At 48.0% G+C, this 24,881-nt stretch overlaps 7 protein-coding genes across 7 annotated transcripts; 2 read left to right on the top strand and 5 right to left on the bottom strand.

Annotated features, from left to right (window-relative positions):
- Positions 1-1,766: 1,766 nt before the first annotated feature.
- On the top strand, positions 1,767-4,809 carry M431DRAFT_9645 (hypothetical protein; the record flags this gene model as incomplete). Its single annotated transcript, XM_024924822.1, has 6 exons — positions 1,767-1,832; positions 3,803-3,831; positions 3,889-3,907; positions 4,037-4,142; positions 4,197-4,283; positions 4,337-4,809. The coding sequence occupies 6 exons, from the start codon at positions 1,767-1,769 to the stop codon at positions 4,807-4,809; spliced, it is 780 nt and encodes a 259-aa protein (XP_024769464.1).
- A 1,323-nt stretch (positions 4,810-6,132) lies between these two features.
- On the bottom strand, positions 6,133-6,710 carry M431DRAFT_266653 (hypothetical protein). Its single transcript, XM_024913914.1, has 3 exons — positions 6,680-6,710; positions 6,568-6,627; positions 6,133-6,513 (listed from the first exon to the last, which is right to left on the bottom strand). Exon 3 carries the CDS (start codon positions 6,475-6,477, stop codon positions 6,217-6,219), a length of 261 nt encoding a protein of 86 aa, XP_024769463.1. The 5' UTR covers positions 6,478-6,513; positions 6,568-6,627; positions 6,680-6,710; the 3' UTR covers positions 6,133-6,216.
- A 1,839-nt stretch (positions 6,711-8,549) lies between these two features.
- Positions 8,550-9,360, bottom strand: M431DRAFT_266629 (hypothetical protein). Its single transcript, XM_024913913.1, has one exon. The coding sequence runs from the start codon at positions 9,153-9,155 to the stop codon at positions 8,697-8,699; it is 459 nt and encodes a 152-aa protein (XP_024769462.1). The 5' UTR covers positions 9,156-9,360; the 3' UTR covers positions 8,550-8,696.
- A 4,335-nt stretch (positions 9,361-13,695) lies between these two features.
- M431DRAFT_486332 (hypothetical protein) lies at positions 13,696-14,836 on the bottom strand (the record flags this gene model as incomplete). Its single annotated transcript, XM_024916374.1, has 4 exons — positions 13,696-14,112; positions 14,230-14,582; positions 14,721-14,748; positions 14,789-14,836. The coding sequence occupies 4 exons, from the start codon at positions 14,834-14,836 to the stop codon at positions 13,696-13,698; spliced, it is 846 nt and encodes a 281-aa protein (XP_024769461.1).
- A 1,088-nt stretch (positions 14,837-15,924) lies between these two features.
- On the bottom strand, positions 15,925-16,432 carry M431DRAFT_9639 (hypothetical protein; the record flags this gene model as incomplete). The annotated part of the gene is made up of 2 exons (XM_024924818.1): positions 15,925-16,280; positions 16,333-16,432. The coding sequence occupies 2 exons, from the start codon at positions 16,430-16,432 to the stop codon at positions 15,925-15,927; spliced, it is 456 nt and encodes a 151-aa protein (XP_024769460.1).
- Positions 16,433-19,142: 2,710 nt separating this feature from the next.
- Positions 19,143-20,081, top strand: M431DRAFT_486330 (hypothetical protein; the record flags this gene model as incomplete). The annotated part of the gene is made up of 5 exons (XM_024916373.1): positions 19,143-19,248; positions 19,315-19,683; positions 19,704-19,823; positions 19,910-19,944; positions 20,016-20,081. 5 exons carry the CDS (start codon positions 19,143-19,145, stop codon positions 20,079-20,081), a joined length of 696 nt encoding a protein of 231 aa, XP_024769459.1.
- Positions 20,082-20,384: 303 nt separating this feature from the next.
- M431DRAFT_534515 (hypothetical protein) lies at positions 20,385-22,124 on the bottom strand. The gene is made up of 3 exons (XM_024920924.1): positions 21,767-22,124; positions 21,179-21,704; positions 20,385-21,113 (listed from the first exon to the last, which is right to left on the bottom strand). The coding sequence occupies exons 1-3, from the start codon at positions 21,824-21,826 to the stop codon at positions 20,734-20,736; spliced, it is 966 nt and encodes a 321-aa protein (XP_024769458.1). The 5' UTR covers positions 21,827-22,124; the 3' UTR covers positions 20,385-20,733.
- Positions 22,125-24,881: the final 2,757 nt, after the last annotated feature.

Genomic DNA, 24,881 nt, shown 5'->3' with positions numbered 1-24,881 from the left:
GCAGTACATACGTGAAGAAAAGAAAGGCCCGGAGGCGCACCAGATTGTCGAATGTGGTATCTAGCCCAAAGTCAGAGAGCAAACACACGTACAGAGCAACCTAGGAAATACTAACAAAGCTGACAAAAAAGAAATATCGTCAGGAATAAGTAACTGTAGAGAAAATGATTAGCAAAAAGTCTTTCACAAAAGAATAGCGGGCAAACTTGCGTTGGGTATGATGGTGTTGAAGGAAGAAAAGACTGGTCGGTGAGAATTCTCATTTGCCTCTAATGCACACATGAAACGCGCAGCAAAAAGTAATCTGATTCACGTTCGTTTTCGCTTCACTTTTTTTCCCGGCTATCTATCAGGAGGGTGGGATCTAATCTATTATGTTACAATTGGACTGGAGTGTTTGGGCATGCGAAGGCAGCTGAGTCCCCTCCCGACAGCTCATAGACCAAATATCCTGGTCTTAATGACTCATGACTCTTGCTTGTATTGTTGCTTATCAGATAGAGACATTGACTCAAACATGGATACCGGAGAGTACATGTAAGTTACATGACTGCAAGACAAGATATCATCGAAGTGGATGGGTCATAGAAGTAAAAATAACATCGCATCGATACCTACCCAAACGGAGCAATAATACCATCCAATCCCTTCCATACGCACTAAGTAGCACAAAGTTGAAGGACATCTTGGATGTGTCGATATAACAAGACTTCCTGAACCCAGTGCGATGACTTCATATCTCTATGCTTGCCGAAGAGTCTAAGACCATTGTTAAAAACACTCTCTCCTGTGCATACGCAAAACAGCACGAGATGTGAGAGACAATTGACTGATTTTGACTTATTTTACCATGCTGCAGGCAATCGCCTGCCAATACACTACTTCAATTGGTAAGATCCCAGCTCTCGTTAAATCTCTCGTATTCGACTGCCCGTCATAGTTTCACTTCAATTTCAGCTGCGGATCGGAAACAATATGAAGAGGTGCCAGTTATTCGTCTGGTGCCTTAGCAAGAGCTGGCCAACCTCTTATCGGTAGAGGTTGCAGAACTGCGTTAGGGGACCTATATTTATCCGCTCGCTATTTTCTTCCGACTCTAGTGGCCCTTCGCTTGCTGCCAGCTGGCGACATGTCTCCTCGCTGGCTGTATGGCCTTAAGTCAGCATGCATCGCATCCTGGCATGGATGAGATCACAAGAGCCAGTGCAGCCGGGTCGCACTGCTAGCCGGGTCGCACTGCTAGCCGCGTCCGCGTCTGCAGCCGCGTCCACATAGTACAGCTACCACAGCATGCTCATCAACAAAGTGCCAGACGTTTTCTGTCGAGTTCCTGCCTTGCAGAGCATGCTCATAAGCCTTTTGAATGACTGGTTGCAAACCTCTAGGGCTGGCTTGCAGGGACGAGCTACTCGTTTTATCAGCGCAATTTCATGGCGGTAGAGCTGGTGCACGGATTTCCATCTTGGCCAGCTGCAGACCATCCCCCTTTACCGCGCTCTCGTCATAGGCTGGAAACCAATCTTCCACACTAGCTGCATGTATGTTCAGACCTTCATTCTACCAATGCCTATGCCAAGGCTGACATCGCACAACATCTCCAGTCAATAGGTACCAACACCGCCGTCAAATGTGGTATGGTCATTGTCGCGGGCGTGGGGGATATAGCACTTTGCTTGACCAACTCGTTTGACACCTATTTCCGCGAGATAGCAAGATCAGGGTTCGCAGAGGCAGTTCCCATCCATGGAGATTGACCATTCGACACCATGGGCACTTTTATCAGAATTTTGGCTACGGCAGATGGGGCGCCATCGTCTCCCACGAAAATCAAGGTAAATGTCGTACCAGAGGCAACGATTCTGACTTGGGTTCATACCATCGGGATGCCAGCTAACATAATCCATCCTAGTCTTGTCGCAATCAACGTTGTAGTATCTCCCGCTGGGTGAGATTCTATGGCCGCGAATTAGAGTCTAAGGCCCTTTCATGCGAAAGTCTTATTTGACAAAGGTGACAGCCATGTTGACTGTCATTGCACTGTCTCGGGCGAGCCAGCGCAAGCTGGATATTGCCGTGTGAGGAGCTTTACCGGACACAAAGGCCTTTCCTTGGACCGAGCCATCCCATGGTTTTGACCCAAGTACCGTGTGCAAAAATATGCCGCGGCCAAAGATGTCTTGCTCCATCATGACTGTTATCAACATTGGGATTTACCGACTGCATACTACGCGAAAACTGCACAAGGCATTTAGCTTCCAGGCTGCATCATGATACATATTCTGTTTGCCGTTTACATACCTATTCAAGAAGACGACGTGCCCACGTGCCCACGAGTGCGCATTCCTTCACCTCATTGCTTCACTCTAGAGATGGGTACTCAGCACAGCCGGTGTCAATTTATTTCGGCGGTTTGTCCTTTGAACCAAGACGGAAAGGACAAACCCGTCGTCTTGGGTTTCAAAGGCCCTCCTTCCGCGCCGACGGAGTAAGACAATGCGGAGACTAGGCCGATACCCCGGACTTTAGAGTACATACTTGCTTGACGCTAAAGACATTTCAATCTTGGTGTGGAAGTACCACTCCACCTGGTGTAACACCAGAGAAGATTTTTTGACGCCAAGGATGAAGTACTACTCTGAATTGGGTATGTAGATCCAAAACAGGCCCACTGCGCCGGACTCAAAATGCAATTGGCTTTTTGGCAGCTACCCGTCTCGATGAGTCATCAGTGCCACTTTGAACGACACTTCTCCTGAGACTGTATGCACGAGCAGAATCTCAGCGCATCAGAGGGCCACAAGAATTGAGATATAACGCATGAGATTGGCAATTACTGATTACTCCCAAGGATGAGAGAGCGGGTGCTTGTTGGAAACTGAGTAGCATCTGAAATGTGGAGACAGCCTCAAATCCAAGTCAGCTATGCGTCGGCAGGGTGACTAGCAAATAATGACAAACTATGGGCATCTGTATTGCTTTTTTACTTAGGTAGAAGTGAGCCACAGTTTACTTTCTTTACTGCCTATAGAGAGATCTAAGCTGTTGCAAAGTGGCGCAGCTGGTTGCACTATGCCAGCCCACCTCCCCTGAAGATATGCCATATTGTAGCGAGCAACTGGCGAGACATCAAGCCAATTCTACGGTTACAGACAAGATATTTGTGTCGATGCTAAGAGAATGATGGCTATTATGTATGCACGATAGAACATTGTGATACGTCAACGTTACTGCAACGAGAATCAAAAATACGGAGGCGCGTGGCCCTGCTAAATGCCCTGATATGACTTGCAACTCACTTTGATATCACCTCACTGAATAACTGATGCAATGTGGCGGTGTAATTGGAGCCACTGCATATGACCAGCGAGCCCTAGGTGCGCACGCCTTGAAAAACCCCCCCCGGCTGCCCACCTCTTGGGGAAATCTTCTCTTCAACAACATCATCATCTACAGTAAGCCCCCCCCCATTTCTTCACGATCTTGGTCAACATCAAGGCCAAAACCATCATGATCATTGGCATCAACATCATCATCGTTGTCGTCATCACGTGGCAATTTACTAACCATAGTGTATATAGTCGTGTTGTTTTCTACTCTGCTATCTCCCTCTCTCTCGAGCAAACAAGTAAGTTTAATATTCCTACCTCCTCTGAAACAACAGCCTGGCATTCCCAAACTCTTCCTCTGCCTTTCTTTTCATCATCTTTATCCTCTTTGTTTTTGATCTTCCTCTCTTTTCACCTCCTTGCCGTATCATTCTTGCGTCTTTGTGTGTCCATTTTACTAACATTCTGCCACATAGATTCGACGATTTTTACGATTTTCTTCTTCGTAAGTTTACCCATTATCCCTCAAAATATATGTACTTTCACTAACTTAATGCAACAGAACCGCAATCATGTCTGCAGTACGTTTTCCATTCTCTTCAATCGACCCTCATCCATCAACACTCATCCACCGACACTCGTTCATCAGCCTTTGTCTTCTGGTTCCAGTTTGGTGCCAGCGTTTCGATGTGTCACTAACATATAAATAGAACAACAATATGGTCAATCTCCTGCGGGAGATGGTTGCGACAGTCCGGGAGAACGCCGGCGGCGCGGGGCGTGGTGGTGCCTCTGCCACCACCCCCAATAATCATCGTATGTCCACTGTCGTTTTCATTACTGGAACCAAAGCTAATGCTGTTGAATTAGAATCTGGTTCTGGGGGAATGGGCCGAGGAGGCCAAGGACGAGGAGGAGGCCGAGGAAGAGGCCGAGGAGGAGTACGAGGTGGTCGTGGTATGTTTCTTCATAGTCCTTTCGATGTCTACAAACTAACAATTTTGCCATAGTGCGTGGTGTCAGCGGGCGGGCTCCCGACGGCTCCCTCTCCAGGAGCCAACGTCGGCTTCTGCGTCGGCGTGGGGTTGAGGGCCTCCAAGCCCAAGAGCAGTGGCTGGCCGGACGCCAGCAGGCCCGGGCTCCGGCCCCGGCCCAAAACCAAGATCAAGCCCAAGCCCAGGCTCAGGCGCAGGCGCAGGCTCAGGCCCAAGCCCAGCAGCAGCAGCATCAGCAGCAGCAACAGCAACAGCAAGTCCTGGGTCCGGCCCAGGCTCCTCCCCAGCAGCAGCAGCAACCGCAGCAGCAACAACAACAACAAGTCCTGGCCGTGGGCCAGGCCCAGACCCAGCAGCAGCAGCCCCCGCAGCAGCAGCAGCAACAACAGCAACAAGTCCTGGCTCAGACCCAGGCACAGGCCGCCGCGGTGGAGCTCCCTCCCTCCCCCCCCGGCCAGGAGCAGATGGATGTGGACGGCGACGATTGAGGCTTCGGCCTCAGGCAACCTTCTTCTGGTGGTGGTGGCGGTTTTGCTTTGTTTTGTTGGTTTGTTTTTTTTTTTAAAAAAAAAAATAGGAATTGACTGTGGCTTGTTTCGGGGACTTCATCACTACATGCATTGACTCTTCGTGACCGACTCTTGTCCCATATGCCAAATTAACTAGTAGGCCCTCTGGATGATGTTGAAAGAGTTGGACTTCGAACTTACGAACTTTTTCGAACCAATGCCTGGACACCAGCTTGATCAAGTTCTTCAGCGTGCCGTGCTTTTTCTTCCATGACCATGGTAACCTGGGACCCTGATAGTCCAACGACGGAAGCGATCAATGCCTGATATAATGTCGTTAGTTTACTGAGATGTGGCCAGGTATACTGTAAGCCCTTAGCAATGTCCCACAATTACAATACACAGACAGCTAATAGAATCTAGTCGTGGCAGCTTGGCCCCCCGGGGTCATGGAACGGTCCCAGACTGAAGATGAGGAAAAACTAGAGGAGACAGTATGAATACTTACTCTGTTCCTTTTCGCCATTCACCGCAAAAACTGACAATACTTGTACAGTTTAAAGCCACCGAGGCGGCCGTGGACGGCGCTGTAGGTCCAGCGAGCCATGAAGGTAGATTGAAACAACTTCCAAAGACTACATGTACTCATCAGCACCTATTCTGGTCTTTGACTTGCAGTATTGTATCATCGCTGGGATGATCTTCTGTCATAGTGGGCGTCATCATACCGTCGTGGGCTCATCAGTCAACTTGACTTGTTCTTCAGCGCAAGAGGGACCAACAAGCATGTCTCATTTGTCGACGGTGATGTGTCCCTCTTCTGTCAGTCAATCGTAATAGCGCCTTGGGATTTCAACTCGGCTGCTTGGCATCTGTGGCGGATAGTTGGTAACCTTACGCTATCCATCCGATGGGAGCAGTGATCCATTGAGACGGGAGAACGGAGTGCTTTGAGACGAAATTTGCACAGTTTCAGGCTCTTTTCATTTTCCATAGAAGTGACAAGTAGTTTGGGGGAGAGAAAGAATCCCCGTAAAGTGTCATTTTACTAGTCTAGAAGAAGGCTGAACTTGACCGGTAAAATGTCTTACAGTGGTGAAAAACTGGTAACACTGAATGAATGGAAATAGACATAGTAGATGACAGTAAAAGCAGTGGATAGAAATACATAGAAATTGACATAGTACATGTAAGTAGAAGTAGTATATGAAGCCACATGGAAGTAGATGGAAGTAGACTTATTTCTGCTCAAACAAATTAACAGAATCCTCGGTCGACACATAAACACCGTTTATTTTTATATCCAGCTCTTCCCCCCGCTAGACCTGGGCCAGCCGCTGGGTAGAGATTATTCACGTTGGCTGTAGGCATTTTCGGCATATTTCATCATTCAACAGTTCCATTGTCAAACCACTTAAAACACAACTTTAAAAACAACTTGAAAAATATCACCACCAATTGGTGGTCTGGGCCTGGGCCTGGGCCTGGGCCTGTGTCTGAGGCTGCTGCTGTGCTGCTGGAGCTGGGGCTGGGTGTGAGGCTGAGGCTGAGGCTGAGGCTGTTGCTGTTGATTCTGTTGCTGTCGGTGCTGCTGTTGCTGCTGCTCGTGGGCCATGAGGGCCGGCCGGCCCCGAGAGAGGGCGCCATTCTCTCCCCGGCCGTAAAATCCTCGGAGGCGAAAGCCTATTGCAACCGTGTCAGTGTGTTGAACGCCGAAAGGGACATGAAGAAACATACCCCGTCGGCCACCTCGGCCTCGTCCTCGCCCTCCTCGGGCCACACCTCCAGCGCTAGATTCTATTCAACAACATCAGCTTTGTTCCAGTGATCAAAATGACAGTGGACATACGTGGGTTGTTGGGTAGTGCCACCACCACCCGCGCCTCTCATCTCCCGGACTATCGCCACCATATCGCGGAAGGCATTGACGAGATTATCGTTCTATTTATATGTCAGTGACACTTCGAAAACGCTGGCATCTAACTGAAACTAGAAGACGGAGAGAGTGTGGATGGATGAGGGTCGATTGGCGACAGTAGAAAACGTACGGTAGACATGATCGCGATTCTGTTGCGTTGAGTTAGTGAAAGGGCATGTATTTTGAGGGACAATGGATAAACTCACAAAAACAACTTCGTAGAATTGGTAAAATCTATGTTTTGGAGTATCAGTGAATGAAGATGTAAAGGTATGTAGAGTGGCAGTCACCAACTGGGCGAAGTTGAAATCAGATCTTGAATCTGGTCAGCGTGGGGAGGTTGTTTCCACCTGGGGGGAAGGAGGGGATCCAAACAAATGTCTTCGGCCGCGAGACCAGCATCGACGTGCTCCTCGAGAGCAAGGAGCACCGGTTGGTGGTAGGACAAGGAGGACGAGGTTTTGGTCCATCTTTGAAAGAAAGAATTGTGTTGTTGTCTCCAGTGCTTCCTGCCGCCGTTTGTTTCTCTCGCTTAAACTTGACGCAGTGGCCACTCGCTTAGGTACATGTAGAGGTACTAAGGTAGGCTGGCATTGCCAAGCGTAGTACCTCGTACCTAAACTTTAAATCTGGCAAGGCGGTCAATCTTCGAGGCAGTTTCTATAGGTGCCAGGCACATGTAGGATACCAAGGTAAGAAGGTACCTAGGTAGTCGTGTGCGCGGATGCAGCCACCCAGTACGTCACCACTGCCACTATTACTACAGGTACCTACCTAGTAGTAGGTACCTACCTACCTCTGCTGCTCCTGCTCCTGCACCTGCTCAAGAGAACAAGGTGAAATTGCGGTGTCTGTCGACGGTGAATGGATTGTAGCATAGTCTGGGATAGTGGTAATTCTTGTCAGTTCCTGTTCCTACCTACCCACCTAACTCAAATTTGCCTCCAGGTTGCTTTTCGGACCCAAGTCTTTCTATTGCTCGCTGTACTTGATTTCACCACGGACAAAGTAGTAGATGCTGTCGGCTTCGATAATAAATCATTACCTCCAGGTACTATGGTACCGAGTAGATAGCATGGTAGCATTCAAATCGCGGGCCATCTCTCACCCAGAAACCTCTGATTTGTGATTAAAGTATTATGATTGTAATTATCTTTACGTCCTCGAAATATCCGTCTATTTTTGGCTTTACGTTGCAATTACTAGTGGGGTGCGTATCCTGAAGTCGGAAGTCTGAAGCTTCCTTTAAAAACGAAAGAGAGTAGAACTGTTAGATACCTGAGTAGACAGAGTAGACAGAGTAGACAGAGTAGACAGAGTGATAAATAGTTGCTAAGCGAGCTTTACGAAAGCTCTTTTCTATGTACAAATAGACGTTTGATCCAAAGGGATGTCTCCAAATACCAAATATGATTCGATTTACACCAGCAAAAGGAATATTCTTCAGAATAAGATTGAAGTTGAAGCAGCAGTGACAGTCGGTGCTCACATCTTGGCTGCTTGGTCAGCCTTCCAGGATCAATCTCGTCGGCGTGCTGATTCGAGGAATGCCAGAAATAAAAATAGACTCTTCAGATCGCGTTTAATTTGGATTTTAAAGGCGACAGCAACATTAGGTGGTGATATTCAACTTGAAGTCGCCATTGGCGACTGATATCGCCGGCCCATCCTCTTCATCCTCCTTTTCCTCCTCTTCTTGTTGGGATTCTTCTTATTCCTCTTCTTTAACCATAGGCTTAGCCAGCGTAGGGGCTGGTGTGGCAGCAGCAGAGCAGCAGCGGTGGTGGTGTTGACCGCGGTGGTGGTGTTGACCGCGGTGGTGGTGTTGACCGCGGTGGTGCTGCCTACAAGGACTTCAAGGCGCTGCTCAAACAAGATTTGCGCCGTTGGCGCCACTCCCAGCAAGACCGGGCATCCTCGACCTGCTGTTGGAGTGCATGGATTTGCTTCAGCAGTTCCGCCATCTCCTTGTTAAACTGCCCGGCTTGCTTCTGCGTGGCAGTAAGGACACCGTTGGCTTTGCAAAGCTGCTCCTATAGACCCTTGGCCCACTGACTGGCCTCGCTCTTTCGCCAGCAATCTTCTGACGATGTAGATGCACTAGATTGTGGCTGCTGAGCAACTGGCTGTTCGAGCAAGGGCTGTGTTTGCTGTCCTTGTCGGCGCAACTCCTCGACCTGCTGTTGGAAAGCATGGATTTGCCTAGCGGGTCCGCTCTCTCCTCCAGTTCCGCCCTCTCCTCGTTGAACTGCTCGGCTTGCTTCTGTGTTGTGGCAAGGATGCTGTTGGCTTTGTCAAGTTGCTCTTGTAGGCTCTTGGTTCGCTGACTAGCCTCATTCTTTTCTCCAGAAAGCTTCTGACGGCGTGGATGCTGCACATTGTAACTATTGAGTGACTGGCTGTGCATCCGAGAGTTGCGTTTGCTGTCCTTATTGACGAAGCTCTTTGCGCTCTTGATGGAAAGTATGGATTTCCCTCAGCAACTCCGCCTCCTCCGCGTGTTGAACTGCTCCGCTTGTTTCTGTGTAACAGAAAGGGCGGTGTTAGCCTTGTCAAGCTGCTCTTGTAGGCTCTTGGCTCTCTGGCTAGCCTCCTTCTTTTCAACCGTGAATTTTCGAGATTGTTTCTTAAACTGCTCAGTTAAGCTGGCTGGAGTATTTGACCAGTCAGCATCACATATCCATCCTTGACTCTTCTTGATGCTATTGATTAATTGTCGTGCGCCCTTGTCGCCGTTAGGGCCGCCTCTGTGAGAGCTTCTCAGAGACTATGGTCCTCCTCTCAGTCGCGCGCATCGCGCGCATCGCGTGTCGAAGATGGTTATGAGACAATGGGCCACCAAGACCACATCGTATAAGGCTGGAGAGCGAGCAACAGGAAGCAGATTTTGTGATCCATGGCAGAACGGAGTGGTTTCGCAGAATGTAAATATGGCGCGAAACAATAGAAGGGGCATACTAGAGCCGCCTCAGTCTCCTCTTCCTTGTCGTCCTCGAACTATTCGTCCATCGCAATGTCTTCTAGTCTTATTAGCGCTCGTCTCGCCAACAACATCGCAATGAACCTCCCATAGGCTGTACCCTTAACAGGGATGTTGGAAATAGTGATCCAAAGGTAGCTCGCATATTCGTTTGGGCTGCTAGCTGTTCTGGCTCTACTGCATCGTCATTAGTATTACGACTGATTGCCTCTGTAGAGGGCCATGGGAATTCTCATCATACCCTCGCCACTTTCTGCGATTGTTTCAGTAAGAGCGCTCTGTAATCCTAGAGGATTGGAAGATTGATCTTCGCTTGGATTATCTTCCAGGTTTCATTATTGCAAATTGGGTGGTATGGCCAGACTCCTCCCACCTTCTCGTCCAGTTATGATGCATGACCCACGTGGAACAGTATAACAGAAAGACACAAGATCGAAGAAGCAGCGTGTAAAAGGCAATGTTTGTAGAAATGGGCTAGATAACACTTCCTAGCCCTTGATGCAAAGATGCAAAGAAAACAGACTTCATAACTCCGTAGTACCGAGCCAGATATGTTGAGATTCAAGGCACAATTGCCAGTCTTCAAAGTTTTTTTGAACTTTGCCAACCCGCCGGGTACCTAGCTTTGATTACTAAGCACACCGCACTGTTGCTCACGCAACCAAAAGCCCTGGTGACTGTACGCAGTACTGTTTGTTCATGGGGATGCAGTAGTGTCACTGTTGTATTACCTAGTACGCACCTTGACATTGAAGTTTTCGTTTCATGATATCGATGAATGTTCAGCTAATGCAGCAGTGGTGGCGAAAATGGAAGAGGAACATGCGCTGGTTTGTTCAATGTTCTTTTTTATCGTCTTATCAATCCCACAACTGACCCTTATAAATAGACGTTCCTCGCGCACTCCCGCCCATCTCTGAGAGAATCCCAAAAGTCTCGACACAAGCCGGTCGCTCGTACGGATGCCATCGCAAAAACACCGTCAAGCAGCATCATTGCGTAAAGAAACTTCAACGAACGAATGCGAGAATGCCGCCAGTTGACGAAGTCAAAAGGTTGGTACTGGTCTGTCACCATCGCCGCCACATGGGCTTGATGCCCCCTGGACATGTTTTGGCGAGGTGGTGTGCATGTGCATCTTCATACGCCTTGGAAATGTCCTTGAACAGTTCAACAAGCCGATAACGTTGGAAAAGAACGAATTCGTGATCTGAGCCTGGAGCTACCTAGGTTTGGACCTGAGACTGCTAGTGTCGTTGCTGATGCTGCTAATATCACCGCTCAAAGGCCATGATGGGGCTAGCTGACCCCTTTCCCGAAAGGTTGCAAATTGGCGCCAGGAGAGTGCGCCATTTCCGCCTCGTGCGAGAGGCAATTTTGTCGGAACAATGCTTGTGGAGAGGATTTTGGTTGCTATATTGAGCAAGTTGGCGGCACAGATGAGCCCTCGTATGTTCTTCAATGTTCTTGGTGTCGGTGCAGGCATTAACCTGTTATCCTTGCCGATGTGGAGAGACATCGAGTGGGCCTTTCCGCCTCACCCAAAGAGGTTTCTGGGGCAAATGCCACATCCACGGCAATGGCCACGCCCATCCTGAACTATCTGAAAAGCGTTGGTTTGTTAAACGCCGAGAGGGACATGAAGAAACATACATCTACTGCCCCAGACTACCCTTATGCCTGTCCTCTTCCTCCCCCCGCCACCTCGGACTTCTGTTGTTCTCTTCCTCCACCTCCGCATCCCCTTCCCCGTTCTCGTCCTTGGCCGCCTCGAACCATACCGCTGGATTGTGATCGATCAAGTTGCTTTGCTGCTGCGACTCTTGATCGTAGAAATCCATATGTCTGACTCATTGACGGTGATTTATCTCTCTTCTGCTAGTCGTTCTTAGCAATGCCTTGTAATTTCAGCTCCCCGCCTGGCACCTGTTAGAGAACGTAGAGCTATTTAATTACATCCTACTCATCTCATGGGGAAACCTACAGTGCTTTTGGATAGGATTCGCACCGCCTCAGGCTCTTTTCGTCTTCCATCGAGGCATCAAGTAGTCTAGGGGAGGCCATCCCTAAAGGATCCTTTTGCTATTCTGGAAGATGACATGAAGACGTAGAGAGAAACGCTCCGCTTGACCCGAAAATTATCTTGGATTGGCTAAAGTTTGGTGACTGTAGTGTATAATCAAGTGCTGACGTGAATATTCCGAGATCACAATAATAAATGCAAGTAGAAATAGTGCCCTGGAGGTAGACGAAGTAGATGAAGTAGATGAAGTAGATGAAGTAGATGAAGTAGATGAAGTAGATGAAGTAGATGAAGTAGATGAAGTAGATGAAGTAGATGAGCTGTTGCCCCAAGTTGTTATACTGTTGCTGCCGCTCCCGTCAACTTCTGAGCCCGCCAGTGCGGCCTCAGGGCGTTGCGGACGATGTTATTAACGCCCTTCTCTTCCTCAGTCGTCCTTGTATGTCTCATGGAGTTCTCATGGCCACTGCGAGTCGGGCTAAACTCTAGCGACATCTCGTGCGCGCGCCGCAGCCGAGGCTAGCGAAGCTCCAGAGGACAACTGTCGGGTCGGTTCTCGCTTCGGCCACCACGAACTTCAAGCTTCATTGGCGGCGATTCGGAGTCGCTGTAGTCGCGCTGCTGCTGCAGTGGGTGGGTGTGTAACTCGCAGTTGGGTATATTAGTTCGGTGTGTGTGCTGAGAGAGAGATTCGGAGACCATGGCCTTCTATTGAGATTGGGTAATGGAGGTAATGTTATTGAAAGAGCCTGTGGGCTGCTGAAAGCGGATGCTGGCACACATCAATGATAGTAGTGCTGTATACGCCCCATTTGTTCCTCGGAAAGACGCTGCTGGCGCTGCAACTACTGCTCAAAACATTGCTGGACTACTCGGAGCTGTTGTTGTTGCCGTTGCTCATGGACCTCGTGCTCCCGCTAGTTGTCCTCTAGGGTCGATCTACTTCCGTTGGGGGGGAGGGGGGGGATTTTCGTATTGTTACCGCGATAACGCGCCGCCCTCTGCACGTCCGGCGATATCCCTGATAAAAAGGGAGAGGCTCAAGTTGATCTTGACGAAAAGTCGGCGTCTGAAGTGTGGAACCAGGTGTTGACATGAACTGTCCGAGATCTTGACAATAGATGGAAGCGTCCTCAGGCCAAAGTTCAGACTTAGGTTACCAGTTGGAGGGAGCCGTAACTACCCGTGCTCTCGCACCGCCAGCAGCAGCAGCAGCAGCTTCAAGCTCAGCTTCAGGCTCAGGCACAAGCCCTGACCCAGGGCCAGACCACCAATTAGAGGAATCAGTGGCCGTGGCCGAGGCTTTCACATCCGAGGTTTCGCCAGAAGATGTGAAAACGGCGCGCTCTCGTGGCGCCAATATGCCATCTTTCGAGAAGGGGACCGACCAGCCCTCATGGCCCACTAGCAGACGCAGCAGTAGTGACAGACTCACAGGCCCAGTGCCAAACTCAGGCTGAGATCTAGATTCAATGGTGTCACCACCACCACCACTAATACACGTATGCCTATTGCCATTTCCCATTGATAGCACTGAATCTGATGTTATTGAATCAGAATCCGACTCTGGTATGCGTACTTTATAGAGGTAGTTGGTCTGTATGTCTCAAACACACTGTATTGCAACAGGACAAGCCCGCAGGTGATAGAGACACGGAAGAAGACGTCCAAGGCGAGGCTGTAACTCTTTTCTTCCCTACACGATTATACTAGAAAGTATCGACGCCTCTATCGAGCCCCAGCCATGGGCCAGCAGAAGAACACTATCGTTCTAATGGATGAGGTTGAGGCTGAAGCTGAAGCTGCTGGTGTTTCATCATTCACTGGTTCCGTTGTAGAACAATTTAAATGACAACTTTAAAAAAAAACCACGAGAAAGTGTCGCTGACATAGCTAATACTCTATCTTCAGGAGCCAGCTCTGCTGCTCCATATGGTGCTGCGGTTATTGGGTTTGATGTTGCTCTTCGACCTCCTGCTGGTATGCTGGGCAGCAATGGTGAGAAGGGCGTGTGACGGGCCGGCTCGGACGATTGTGGAACCAAATTTTCTGTCCGCGGATGTCAGACCGGATCACGGCAGTACAGTCTGGTCCTTGAGTTAGCTTAAGAGTAATGCCACCTCCCCCGTATATATGCCTCTGGATTCTTACTTGGGAAACAGTAGTGACTAAGTCTAAGTCAAACGCTTCTGGAATGAACACATGAACATCTCTCTGAGATTCGCATCTCGCGAATGTCATGGGGACATCCGACAGTGTATTTTGAGCCTGATCATGAACATCTGTCTGAGATTCGCATCTCACGAATGTCATGGGGACATCGGGCAGAGTATCTTGAACTTGATCCGTGATATATCTCAGCTGCATGTTGAGTTATCGGTGAAGCAGTATAGTTTTAAAGACGATAATTTGAAGGTTGTTGGAATTGCGCCGTAGACGGGATTGCTTTCGAGGTACTGGGCAATTAACATTTCGCACATCAATACCGCCAGCTGTAACTCCAGTGGCAACCAGAATAACGGCTTGACCACGGCGAAAAGCTCGCATAGCTGCCCCTCGCTCGATCTGGGTGCGGTCACTGTGCATAGACGTAACCGGAAGCTTCATATTGTATAAAAAGTCGTCTAGCGTGTCGGCAGCTTGACGGCTGTTGATAAAGATAATAGTGCGCACACTCTTCATCTCTTCGAAAAGGTTGACAAAAAGCTCGTTTTTCTTCTTTCGGCTAGTCTTAATGACAATCTGTTTGATGTTTTTCGTTGTGCTTCCGGCTCGGCCGACACAAAAGCGCACATGAGAAGCGGACAGATATTCCTTGGCGAGGGCTTGAGCTGCGCGAGGGAACGTGGCCGAAAAAGGACGACACCTTACATTCCCTTTATCTTATACGCATCTGTCTGTGACATCTGTTATGATGAATGCGTAGATGAATAAATGTATGAGGTTGTTATTGTAAGAACTAGACTAACTAACGTTGTAGGATGTTGCTTCAAGTACCTATGTTCGTTAATAGAGTTTGTCTGTAAACTATATCTACCACTGTTCTTTCCAATAGTATCAGGTACCTATTATGTGAGTACGTCATTCTTCTTTGAATGGCACTTTCTAGTTCTGTAGTTAATATAGTGCCTGATCAATACTCTGCGTCTTGGTGCCGCGCTGCGGAACGCCAATAAGTTGGAAAACACCGTCAACAAACGCAATATTGAACAGTCTTCTAAGCAGGTGCTCAACGAATCGCTTTTTGAACCAGACTCGAACGCCTTTCGTCTACGACTTATTCTATAAAGCTGAGAGATCTTCAGATGCGTTATAACATGGGTTCTGATTTAAAGATACATGGAATGAGACAATAGAGGTATGGAACTCTGGCATGATAATGACTGAAGTAAATAGTAATAGTGAAGATATTACAGTAGGGACACATCTTGAGCAGGGCAATTATGCTATAAGTGGCTTATGCTGGTCATAATGGTGAAACTTGTGAAAGATCTTGAAGGGCCGCTCGAGAAGTCGAAAAACGAGGAGAATGTCGCGCCGCCCAACAAGCAGACTTCTTGCAAGACAAACCCAGTTGTCGAATATGGCTGATACTCCCTCGAGAATTGAACTTCAAGTGAACACACAAACGACTCAGCGAGTACAGACACGGATCCTTTTCAAGGCATTGCAATAGTGTTGTGTGATGGTGCTCGCTCGAGCAAGAACAAAGAAGACAAGCGCGACATTCGTCCAGACGAATAGAAGATAGGTATTTAGTGTTGTTGTCGCTTTTTGGAGGGGTCGAAATTATAGAAGGAACTGGTAAAGTAACAAATGTGTCTCGACTGGAGTGAGTAATGACGACTTGGGTAAGGTCAAAGGTGTGAATAGCGACGTCCGTAATGTTGACTTTGAGAGAATATTGGGGCTTGATTATTGGTATTATATTCTGAATGTTTGGGAGAGTGGTAGGTGTCTTTGTCGGTGCAAAAACATCGAGAAAATTGTCGTCTCACTGAATGTAGAAGAATGGTACAGAGAATTAGGGGAGGCAGGGCACCAGGGAAAGAGAGAGGACATGGCACAAACGCCAGTCACCGGGACGTGAAACGATACATTTTGAGAACGATATCTAACGAGGCAATTGTCCTTGGACTCTTTTTTTAAACCCCCCCGCCACCAGTTGGTGCCTTACTCTTGATGTCCTTCTCCAACTTCTTCTCCCTTTTCCTCTTCTTCTTCTTCTCCTTCCCATGCTTGTGCTCGTGCTCGTGCTTGCGCCAGAGCTTGGGCTTGTACTTGCACTACCACCAGGGCTTGTGCTAATGCCTCCGCATGATTTTGGGCAAGCGCTTGGGCTTGAGCTTTATTTTGAGCTTGGGCAAGCTCCAAAGCATTTTCTTCGCGTTGCTGCTGCTGCTGCCGCTGTATGTGCCTGAGGCCAGCCGAAAAGAAGCCTTGCGCCTCGCCGAGAGAAAGGGCGCCGTCTCTTCCAAGACCATCATAACCTGAGATTCTGACCCTCCAACGACGAAATTGAGTAATGCCTAATACTATATTGTTAGCTTGTTGGTATGGAAGGAATATGAGGAGAAATACCTTGTCCACGGCCACGACCACGACCTCGGCGGGCCCTCTGACGCGCCGTTGGCGCCAACAAATTTCTCATCAGCTGCTGGGATTGGTTGTTGTCCGACATCCTGGTTCTATTTTATTAGTTGAAGGCTCTACATCTTAAAATTGGATATGGTTACCTTATGATGGTGATGGTGATGATGGTGGTGGTGGTGACGATGACACAAGGTAAAAATAAACTTGACAACAGCGTGACTATATTATTTCTTGTCAGTCAACTGCTTAGTAGTGCTAGAAAATATGTAGATGTCGATGATGATGATGAATATCCGGCACAAGTGAAAGTCAAAACAGGGAGCAAGGACAAGGGGGGACTCACACGAAATGATGATGTTGTTGAAGAAGACAAGTTTTCTTCCAGGAGGCGAGCAATGTGACGAACTCCTTCAATCCATGCACAAAGATTCAGGAGATTTCAGATGTAGCGTCCCAGTCCAGTTATAGCTGAACATGTGAATCCAGAGTGAGAGCTGAGCGTTATTGGACAGCCATATTACATGTAGTCTGCGGGACCCCTAACCCTTTACGTTTCTCGCTGTCTTTGGCAATGGCGGAGGCATCGGCATATGTGTTTATTTAAAAAGGTGTAATTGACGAAATACGGACGAAGTTTTGGTCGGTATATTCACCTATCAGCTGGATCAATTTGGTGTCCTCTTCGATCCCATTTACGCCACGTTCTTAGGCGTGGTGGTTAGGTTGCAATACGGATTTGGTATAATCATCAAGTAGTTAGATTTACATTGCACGATGGTTCTCTGATGTATGTAATGTGTGATTATCTCATCTTACTTGTTACACTACTATGTAATCTGCCAGATATGTCTGTCTGGGGAGACAAGCCGGAGCGACGGAATTTTGCCTGTCCCAAACTCTCAGAACTGAGATCAACCACCAAATGTTAAGAGTCTCCCTATTTGCACCGTGACGTATTCCTATCTGAACCGTAGTACTCCACATTCCCAGTTACGTTTACCCCAAAATCACAATTACCACACCCACACACCAAGTTACAGCATAACACACTGGCAGCGAATATCTTCATACAAAATCACACGTCTATCAACGATCAATCGGTGCCAATTCCTTCAGAAAAACGCATCTGTAAACATTTCTCACGGCCCAGCTAGTTCATCCGGCTTCTCAGCGCCGGGTTGGGTGGCCGGGATAACTTCAGTGATTTCCTTGGCCTCAGACTCGGTCTCGGGGGCCTCTGTTGGCGCTGGGGCTTCTGACGGGAAGAAGGCTCGAATCTCATCGAGGCCAGCGCCGTGTGATAGCGGCGGATCGAGGGCATCGTCGCCTACGAGGAATCTATCGTGATATCGAACTTCGTGCTTCGTGATATTGAAGTTGCAATTAATGCATGTAGTCTTGTGTGGTGTTGCAAGGTATGTGACTTACCAGGGCGCTGCACAGTAATTGGGTGTAGATTGATGGGATTAGTGGTGTGTGCGCATTGATTTTAGTACGGACACGGACTACTACAATTTAAATAGGAATATATTACGGTGCAAATAGGAAGACTTAAGGTTAAAGTCCGCTGGACTTTGCTTCTATTTTCTGTTCCGTCTCCATTTATATGTCAGCAGTTCCATCAGCTTTTAATTGAGTACGATGATAAATGGTATATGATTGCTTCGTATACAAGGGCGATTTGGGAATAATATTACAATTCCCTTTGCCTTGTAAGCAGACTATGATGATTGGTATCGGGTTCGAGGAACAGAACACACCAGACGGCAGTAGGTAGCACTGGAGACAATAATACAACCTGAAACTTTTTTTTTTTCTTTTGACAGCTGACAGCTGGCCAATGGTGTGCCTCTTCACTGGCAGCAATTTCGCCATTGGTGCATTCAATTGCGCCCCATGCACCGGTACGTCACCGATTGTACCACAGCGCAACGCCAAATGCATGTACTTCGAGCTACCTAGGTATGCTATGAAATTCAGAAAAAGTCCATGGATATCAGTTTGTAATTGGGCTTGACGATGCTGTCCCAAGTGTCCAGCTTTGTACTTGACAAGTATGAGAAATGCGAATTGGGGAAAATAAAGGCAATGGAGACGAGATGTTGTGACTTTCTTTTGGGGTCGGTAGTTTAAGTATCCTAGTCCATCCATGAAATAATTTCAGTTGGGAGAGTCTTCAATTTGTTGGCTATAAGTACAGTTACAGGTACAGCCCAAAGAACAAACTTCAGCGCGTCTCCGTACCTTCCCAGACGGCAAGTGGCAGCCGGCTGTTTGACCGCCTTGGGCCTGAATTTCCACGACAGGCACAAACTCCTGCTCCTTTCCACTTCGAATTAGCTACTACATTTTTACTACAGCCACCGTCCCAACAGTTGTTCTCTTCTCTCTTCTCTCTCCTCTCTACCAGTTGCATCTTGTATAGGCAACATCAGTGAGTCCCCTATCTTCTGTCTCAACAGCCCCCTGATTCAATCTTGATCATCAAGAACCTCTTTGCAATCACCAAGAGATCATTTACTAACTATAGAGGTATAGGTATACTCGTGTTGTTATACTTATTTCGCGTACGCAGACACACACACGCGCGCGCGCACAATCTCTCTCTCTCTCTCTCTCCGAGTAAGTTTAACACGCACTCGACCGATGTTCACCCCTAATAACTTGCCAGAAGGATTTGTTTTTTTTTTTTTTTTTTTTTTTAGAAAAAACAATTTCATCACGTAAGTAGCATACCACCATCTTCCCACTGTCCATGCTTGGCATACAGAGTCTGGTACTAACATCTACGTATTAGAATGCCCGTAATCGACCAGCTCCAGGAGATCATCAGAGCGTTGTCGGCGCCAACGGCGCAGGAACAAGCCCAGCAAGGGCAGAACCGTGACCGAGGTGGCCGTGGAGGTATGTCTCTTGCTTCCCATCTCTTTCCACTTCGTTTCATTGTTCAACAAACTAACACTGAGACAGGACGAGGAGGAGGAAGAGGAGGCCGCCGAGGTCCCGCCCTCCAAGGCGGAATCGTGCGTTTGCCCGGGTTTGTTGGGACGGGGGCTCTTGGGACGCTGTCACGCGCCCAATTGCAGGTCCTGGTGGAGAGGGGCTTCGAGGCCCTCATGGGCACCACCACCACCACCACCACCGACGCCGCCATCACCACCACCACCGCAGCTGCTGCTGCTCCTGCTGCTGCTGCACCAGCCCAAGGGCAAGAAGGAGAAGAAGAGGAAGAGGAAGAGGAAGAAGGACCTGCGATATCCGTCGCAGGAGTCGACGATTTCGTCGATTGGAATATTCGGATGATCTTGCTGTTGTCTTTATCCACATTAACTAGCCTTCGTAAACCTAGCTTAATAAAGTATTTATTACTATTACATCTACTACATCTACTACATCTACTACATCTACTACATCTACTACATCTACTACATCTACCCTATCAAGTTCTATCGCCGTCACTATAATTCAAGGTGGTCGAAGTAGGCGAGGAAAAAGAAAAAGGAGATGAAAGTTGTATCGCGCGACAATACCAACTACTCTCTGAAGGAGATAATACCAACTCCAGAAGTAGCAGGAATATTCACAATCTACCTTGCATTGGTATGTAACTAGGTAGATGAACTCGAGGATCTCGACAGACCTTGGTGAAGAGTTTACTAACTCCTGCGCAGTTTGTTGAGAGGCAAGTGAAGATTCGTAATGCTTTGAATGATCACACAGCTCCAAAGAAAAGGTGAACGATGGAAACCGATCTGTGATCTAATGCGAATGGTAGACCTTGAGCTGTGATCGCTGGCGTAGAGTGAGGTGAAGTAAATAATCACGCGCGGGCCGTGATAATAAATTCGATTGTATTGCACGCAGTGTTAACAGAGAAAACTCGCAATTTGAAGATCAGGAAAGTAGGTAGCACATGCAAACAATCGCTAGCCCAAATTCAGCACTACGAGTACTTGGAGCATCAGTTCCAGCAGCTCAACAGCCTCAGCCTCAGCCATAATCCGAGTAGCGAAGAAGGCGAAAGAGTAGGACGCCAGAATACATGCATTTTGGCGACATGCTTGATACATAGTGCCACTCATTGAGCTTCTACCTATCCATTGCTTCTATTCTCAGTCCTTGTTCTGCTATGCGCAAATATAGAGAGATTGTACATTGCCAGTTTCAGCAACGAGTATGACGGCCGAGATATCTTCCACAAACATGTGCTCAACGGCTACGATGAAGCAGTGCTCTCCAATAATTCACACAGTATAGATGGTACGCATACTGATTTCGCAAGATGACCTGCACAGCTGTTCCGTCTTTGCGAGTAATTTTCCATGCTTTTTCCACCTCTCTTCTTCAATGAGACCAGTAACGATTAATGTTGATCTCCAGCATCAAATCCTACCAGCAATCTTTGGCCTTGTCAGCTTCGACAGCCGCGCGATCCAAGACTACCACCAGCTTCCCGCTCACTTTCCCCGAATGCGCAGCATCAACCACGAGATTGACAGAGCCGAGACCCTCGTAAATGTTGGTCTTGACACGAATCTTGTGCTTCAACACGAAATGGATCATGTCTTCGAGTTCTTTCTGACCTGACACCAACGAGCCTTCGAAATGCAGGTCCTTGAAGATGATGGCGCGAAAGGGAAACGACACTCGCTGAGGCTGAGCCACCTGAATGATGGTCCCATGAGGTCGAGTGATTGCGCAAGCGGTATCACACGCCGTGTCGTGGTCTGACAGTACGACGGTCGCCTTGATCTTGTCATCCCCAATAGCTTCCGTTATGGCAGTTGTCAGTTGTTCATCTCCTCAAGCCATGCTGATACAAGACAATAGTTACCCAAACCACCTCCGCTACCAACCATACCGATCCATTCGCCCGGCTGCGCCTTTGTGGACTGAACCGCTCTCCACGCAGTGGCTCCTGCACAAGTCAATGGAGCAGTGGTAACAAAGCTCATTGTATCCGGAAGAACGACCGCATAGCGAGCATCGACGACGGTGAAGTCTGAAAATGCCCCAGGCAGGGTGGTTCCAACATATCCCTTCATAAACCGACAGTAGTAGCGCTTCTCGATTGGGCCCTTGCAGTCGACGCACTCTCCGCAAAGACCACGCCATCCAAGTGCGGCAATGCGGTCACCGAGCTTGAATCCAAGAGCAGCTGCGTCTGCGCCCAGACTGACGATTGTTCCAGTGGGCTCGTGGGAGCCGGCGTGCTGCTTGGGCGATCTCGAAAATTGTCCATCCAGTACCATTATATCGGTGTGGCAGAATGAAGCGGCCGCCACGCGGATCACAATATCATGACCGTCGACGACTTCAGGTCGCGGATATGAGTCTTGGATCTGATATGGTTTGTGAAACTGGGTGGTATGGAGAGTTAGCAGTACTCTGAGTTAAATGCATGGGATGGGTATATACTCGCCTCATTGACGATGGCTGCTCTCATGGTCTTTGGCAAATTGGGAGCGACTAGAGCCGCCATGATAAATCCTTTTTTCAGTCTCTTTCACGAGAGACTACCCGAATGTGTAGATAATTAGAAGCACCGGATGAAGTGATGGCACATTGTCTCGATACTTATTATTACTTTGCTCGGAGATTAGCAACAGGTAGAGCGATGATACTGTGCGAGCCGCTTCCACCTCAAACATGTCCATCCAATACACCTTGTGAATAACTTTGTCAGATAATTCGAAGAGAGTTGCCCAATAACGAATCAAACCAAGCGTCTCATCTCGATAGCAGCTGCGTATGTCGTCGATCATCCTCCCAAGTTATGCACGCCAACTCAAATATACTGAGATGAGACTCGCCAAATCATTCTACAGAATAGACACTGTGATGGAACATGATTCAGAGTCCATGATGGGGGGGAATGCTAACGCCGATGAAGCGGGGCATTGCTTTGGTGGTAACACCGAAATGTTCAACGGAATGCCCTGCTTGATGTGATGTCACAGCGAATCACGGATAAAATCTGTCAAAGTTGAGTCGATAAATGATGGTGTTTATTGAGTCAAGTATTACATGGCTTTTGTCAGCTACGAATCCTATCTATTTACTACCTATTTGCTCTTGCCTTGTCGCCAGTCAGCAGGTAGCAGCTTGATGTAGCGACTCATCCTGTGGGAATGACTGCCACTGTTGAGAATTCAGCGTTAATGAAAGGCAATGCAACAGACATGGGGGATGAGATGGGGGATATGAGGGACACTCGAGTCTACGCATCACATAAAATGAAGAGGTGCTAAAATGTAGTATCAGATGGCAACTCAAGATATCTCTAGTAGAGTCAGATATCTCAAGTTGCGCTAGATACTTCTAGAAGTTCTAGATTTTTCTACCAGAAGGACTGGCAATCCTCAGTGGCAGTCTCAGCACAGTACATGAATCGTCTGTGGAGTCGACCTCTGAGCAGGAATGTTGTGAACCATCTGTGTAGGCATGCCTCATCCGTGAAAACAAATTCAACATGGGGAGATGGTGAATTGTCTACACGGGAAGAGGTCTTCCCAAAAGGAAGAAGCCTTTTGCACAGGAAGAAGTCTTCTGCACAGAAAGAAGCTTTCTGCACAGCCAGACAACTTCTGCACAAGAATAGCTAATAGCCCGTCTATACAAGACCATATGGTCTGTACAGGAATAGCTAATAGCTCATCTGTTCAAGAACAAGAACACCTGTAAGACAGGGGGTTATTTCTTTCGTTCAGGAACAGGACATCTGTGCAGAGTACGAGAGGTATCATCTGCACAGGAATAAGAACATCCGTATACAGAGTATAGGGAATATCTTCTTCTGTTCAAGAACAAGAACGCCTGTGGGTACAGGGAGTACTTTAGTTCAGGAACAGGACATCTGTGCAGAGTACAAGAGGTATCATCTACACAGGAATAAGAATCCCTGTAGGAGTACAGGGAGTATCTTCTTCTGTTCGGGAACAAGAATATCTTCTTAGTTCAGGAACAGGACATCGGTACAGAGTACCGGTAGTGTCTTCTGTGAGGCCAAAGCCGGCACAGGACACTTCTTGGGGGAGCCAAAACGTGCGCTGAGCAGCGTTGGTGCGGCGTCGTGATGAGGGGGTTGGTTCAGAGCCTAGATACTTCATTAGCAATCAACAACAGAGTGTCATGGCGGATGGAGGGTACTCTCACTGTTCGGTGCTCTTGAAAGAAGCTGAGTTTTGTTGATAGGATCTGGGTTGGATGATGGGGAGCGTCTCGTGAACTGTGTCTGTTGAGAGAAAGAAGTCAGCCAGGGAGCATTGTCTTCGGATGTCAGGTAGTTACTATTGTCAGTAAATGGGAAGCAAAAGTATGTCTGATCGAAGGTGTTGAAAAGAGTGATGAGAAAGCAGGAAAGGAGATGAGGGAAGAAAGACAAACGATGGAGGGCAACATTCTGAAAGGTGAAAAATGTGGGGGATGAAAAGGTGCAAAGGGCGTTGCAGTGATGAAAAAGTGAACTGGAACTCAGATGGCCAAAAGGTGAGTTGGAGGGTGGGCATCAGGCACCAAGAAAGCAGATTGGAAATCAGCTGGCAGGAAAAAAGAATCACCCGGCGCGGTACGCGTAGGAAACGCGGGTTTGATATAACGCGTGCACGCATCGTGAAATAGTATGACGTATTAAATCTTTAGTTTCGTCTGATCTTTATCAAATGTCCAAGTATGCATTGGATATAGGTAGGTAATGGCATCATCCACGATCAAGAGTCAGGGACCAGGTAATAATTTCATGCTATTGGATGGGATGAAGCCCTCGTGAATGTCTACTCTCATGTTCTGCAAGCCATATTGTTGTAGAAAACTAAATACATAGACGCAGTTGACCTGGGCTCGATTTCAACTTGCTGAAGTAATATTGCATGAAATATTGCAACGCTGCTGTGATGCTCATCTACGGATTGATAAAGCGAATGGAGTGACATGCTTGCCTATAAGGTACTATTAATGCATTTGGCATTGCGCTGCGGTACAATCTGTGACGTACCGGCGCGTAGGGCAGTACGTACTGTGGATCACAAAAATTGGATGCACCAATGGCGAAATTGCTGCCAGTGAAGAGGCACACCATTGGCCAGCTGTCAGCTGTCAGAAAAATCGGGGGTGAGTTGTTTTGCAGAAGGGCTAGTACTAATCCAGCACCAGCGGGCAGGGGACAGCAGGTACGTACAGCAGCTTGAGCGGGTACATGGCCTCAATGTGATGGACGGCCATCATCAGCCGTTTGTCCAGCGTTGTGTTGCATTGCATTGCATTGCAAATGTGGCTCAAGGAATCGAGGGCAAAATTTCAGAGACAAGAGTGTAAGAACTGTTCTACTTCGCATTGGAAAACTGGCACTCGTTGTTCTAGTGATGGCTGAGCCTAGTGACGTCTCCCAGTGGTGCTCGTTTGCAATCAATCTCCAAGACTCGTTCATGTAAGTCAACCCGCGGGCAAGATGATGAACACACCACCTCATCTTGAACAACAAAGCTGATTGCTATTTGGCTATTTTAGATGGCCTCTTTCCACCACAGCAAGCACGACCG

The sequence above is a fragment of the Trichoderma harzianum genome (genome assembly GCF_003025095.1).
Source record: "Trichoderma harzianum CBS 226.95 unplaced genomic scaffold M431scaffold_16, whole genome shotgun sequence".
Lineage (NCBI taxonomy): Eukaryota > Fungi > Ascomycota > Sordariomycetes > Hypocreales > Hypocreaceae > Trichoderma > Trichoderma harzianum.
This window is presented reverse-complemented; position numbering and strand designations above follow the sequence as displayed.

Coding starts and splice junctions, on each gene's coding strand:
- M431DRAFT_266653 (XM_024913914.1), bottom strand. CDS start 6,477: ATGGCGCCCTCTCTCGGGGCCGGCCGGCCCTCATGGCCCACGAGCAGC.
- M431DRAFT_266629 (XM_024913913.1), bottom strand. CDS start 9,155: ATGCACAGCCAGTCACTCAATAGTTACAATGTGCAGCATCCACGCCGT.
- M431DRAFT_534515 (XM_024920924.1), bottom strand. CDS start 21,826: ATGGCGGCTCTAGTCGCTCCCAATTTGCCAAAGACCATGAGAGCAGCC. Junction 21,705..21,766: donor GAGCAGCCATCGTCAATGAG/GCGAGTATATAC, acceptor CATACCACCCAG/TTTCACAAACCATATCAGAT. Junction 21,114..21,178: donor TGGTAGCGGAGGTGGTTTGG/GTAACTATTGTC, acceptor CCATAACGGAAG/CTATTGGGGATGACAAGATC.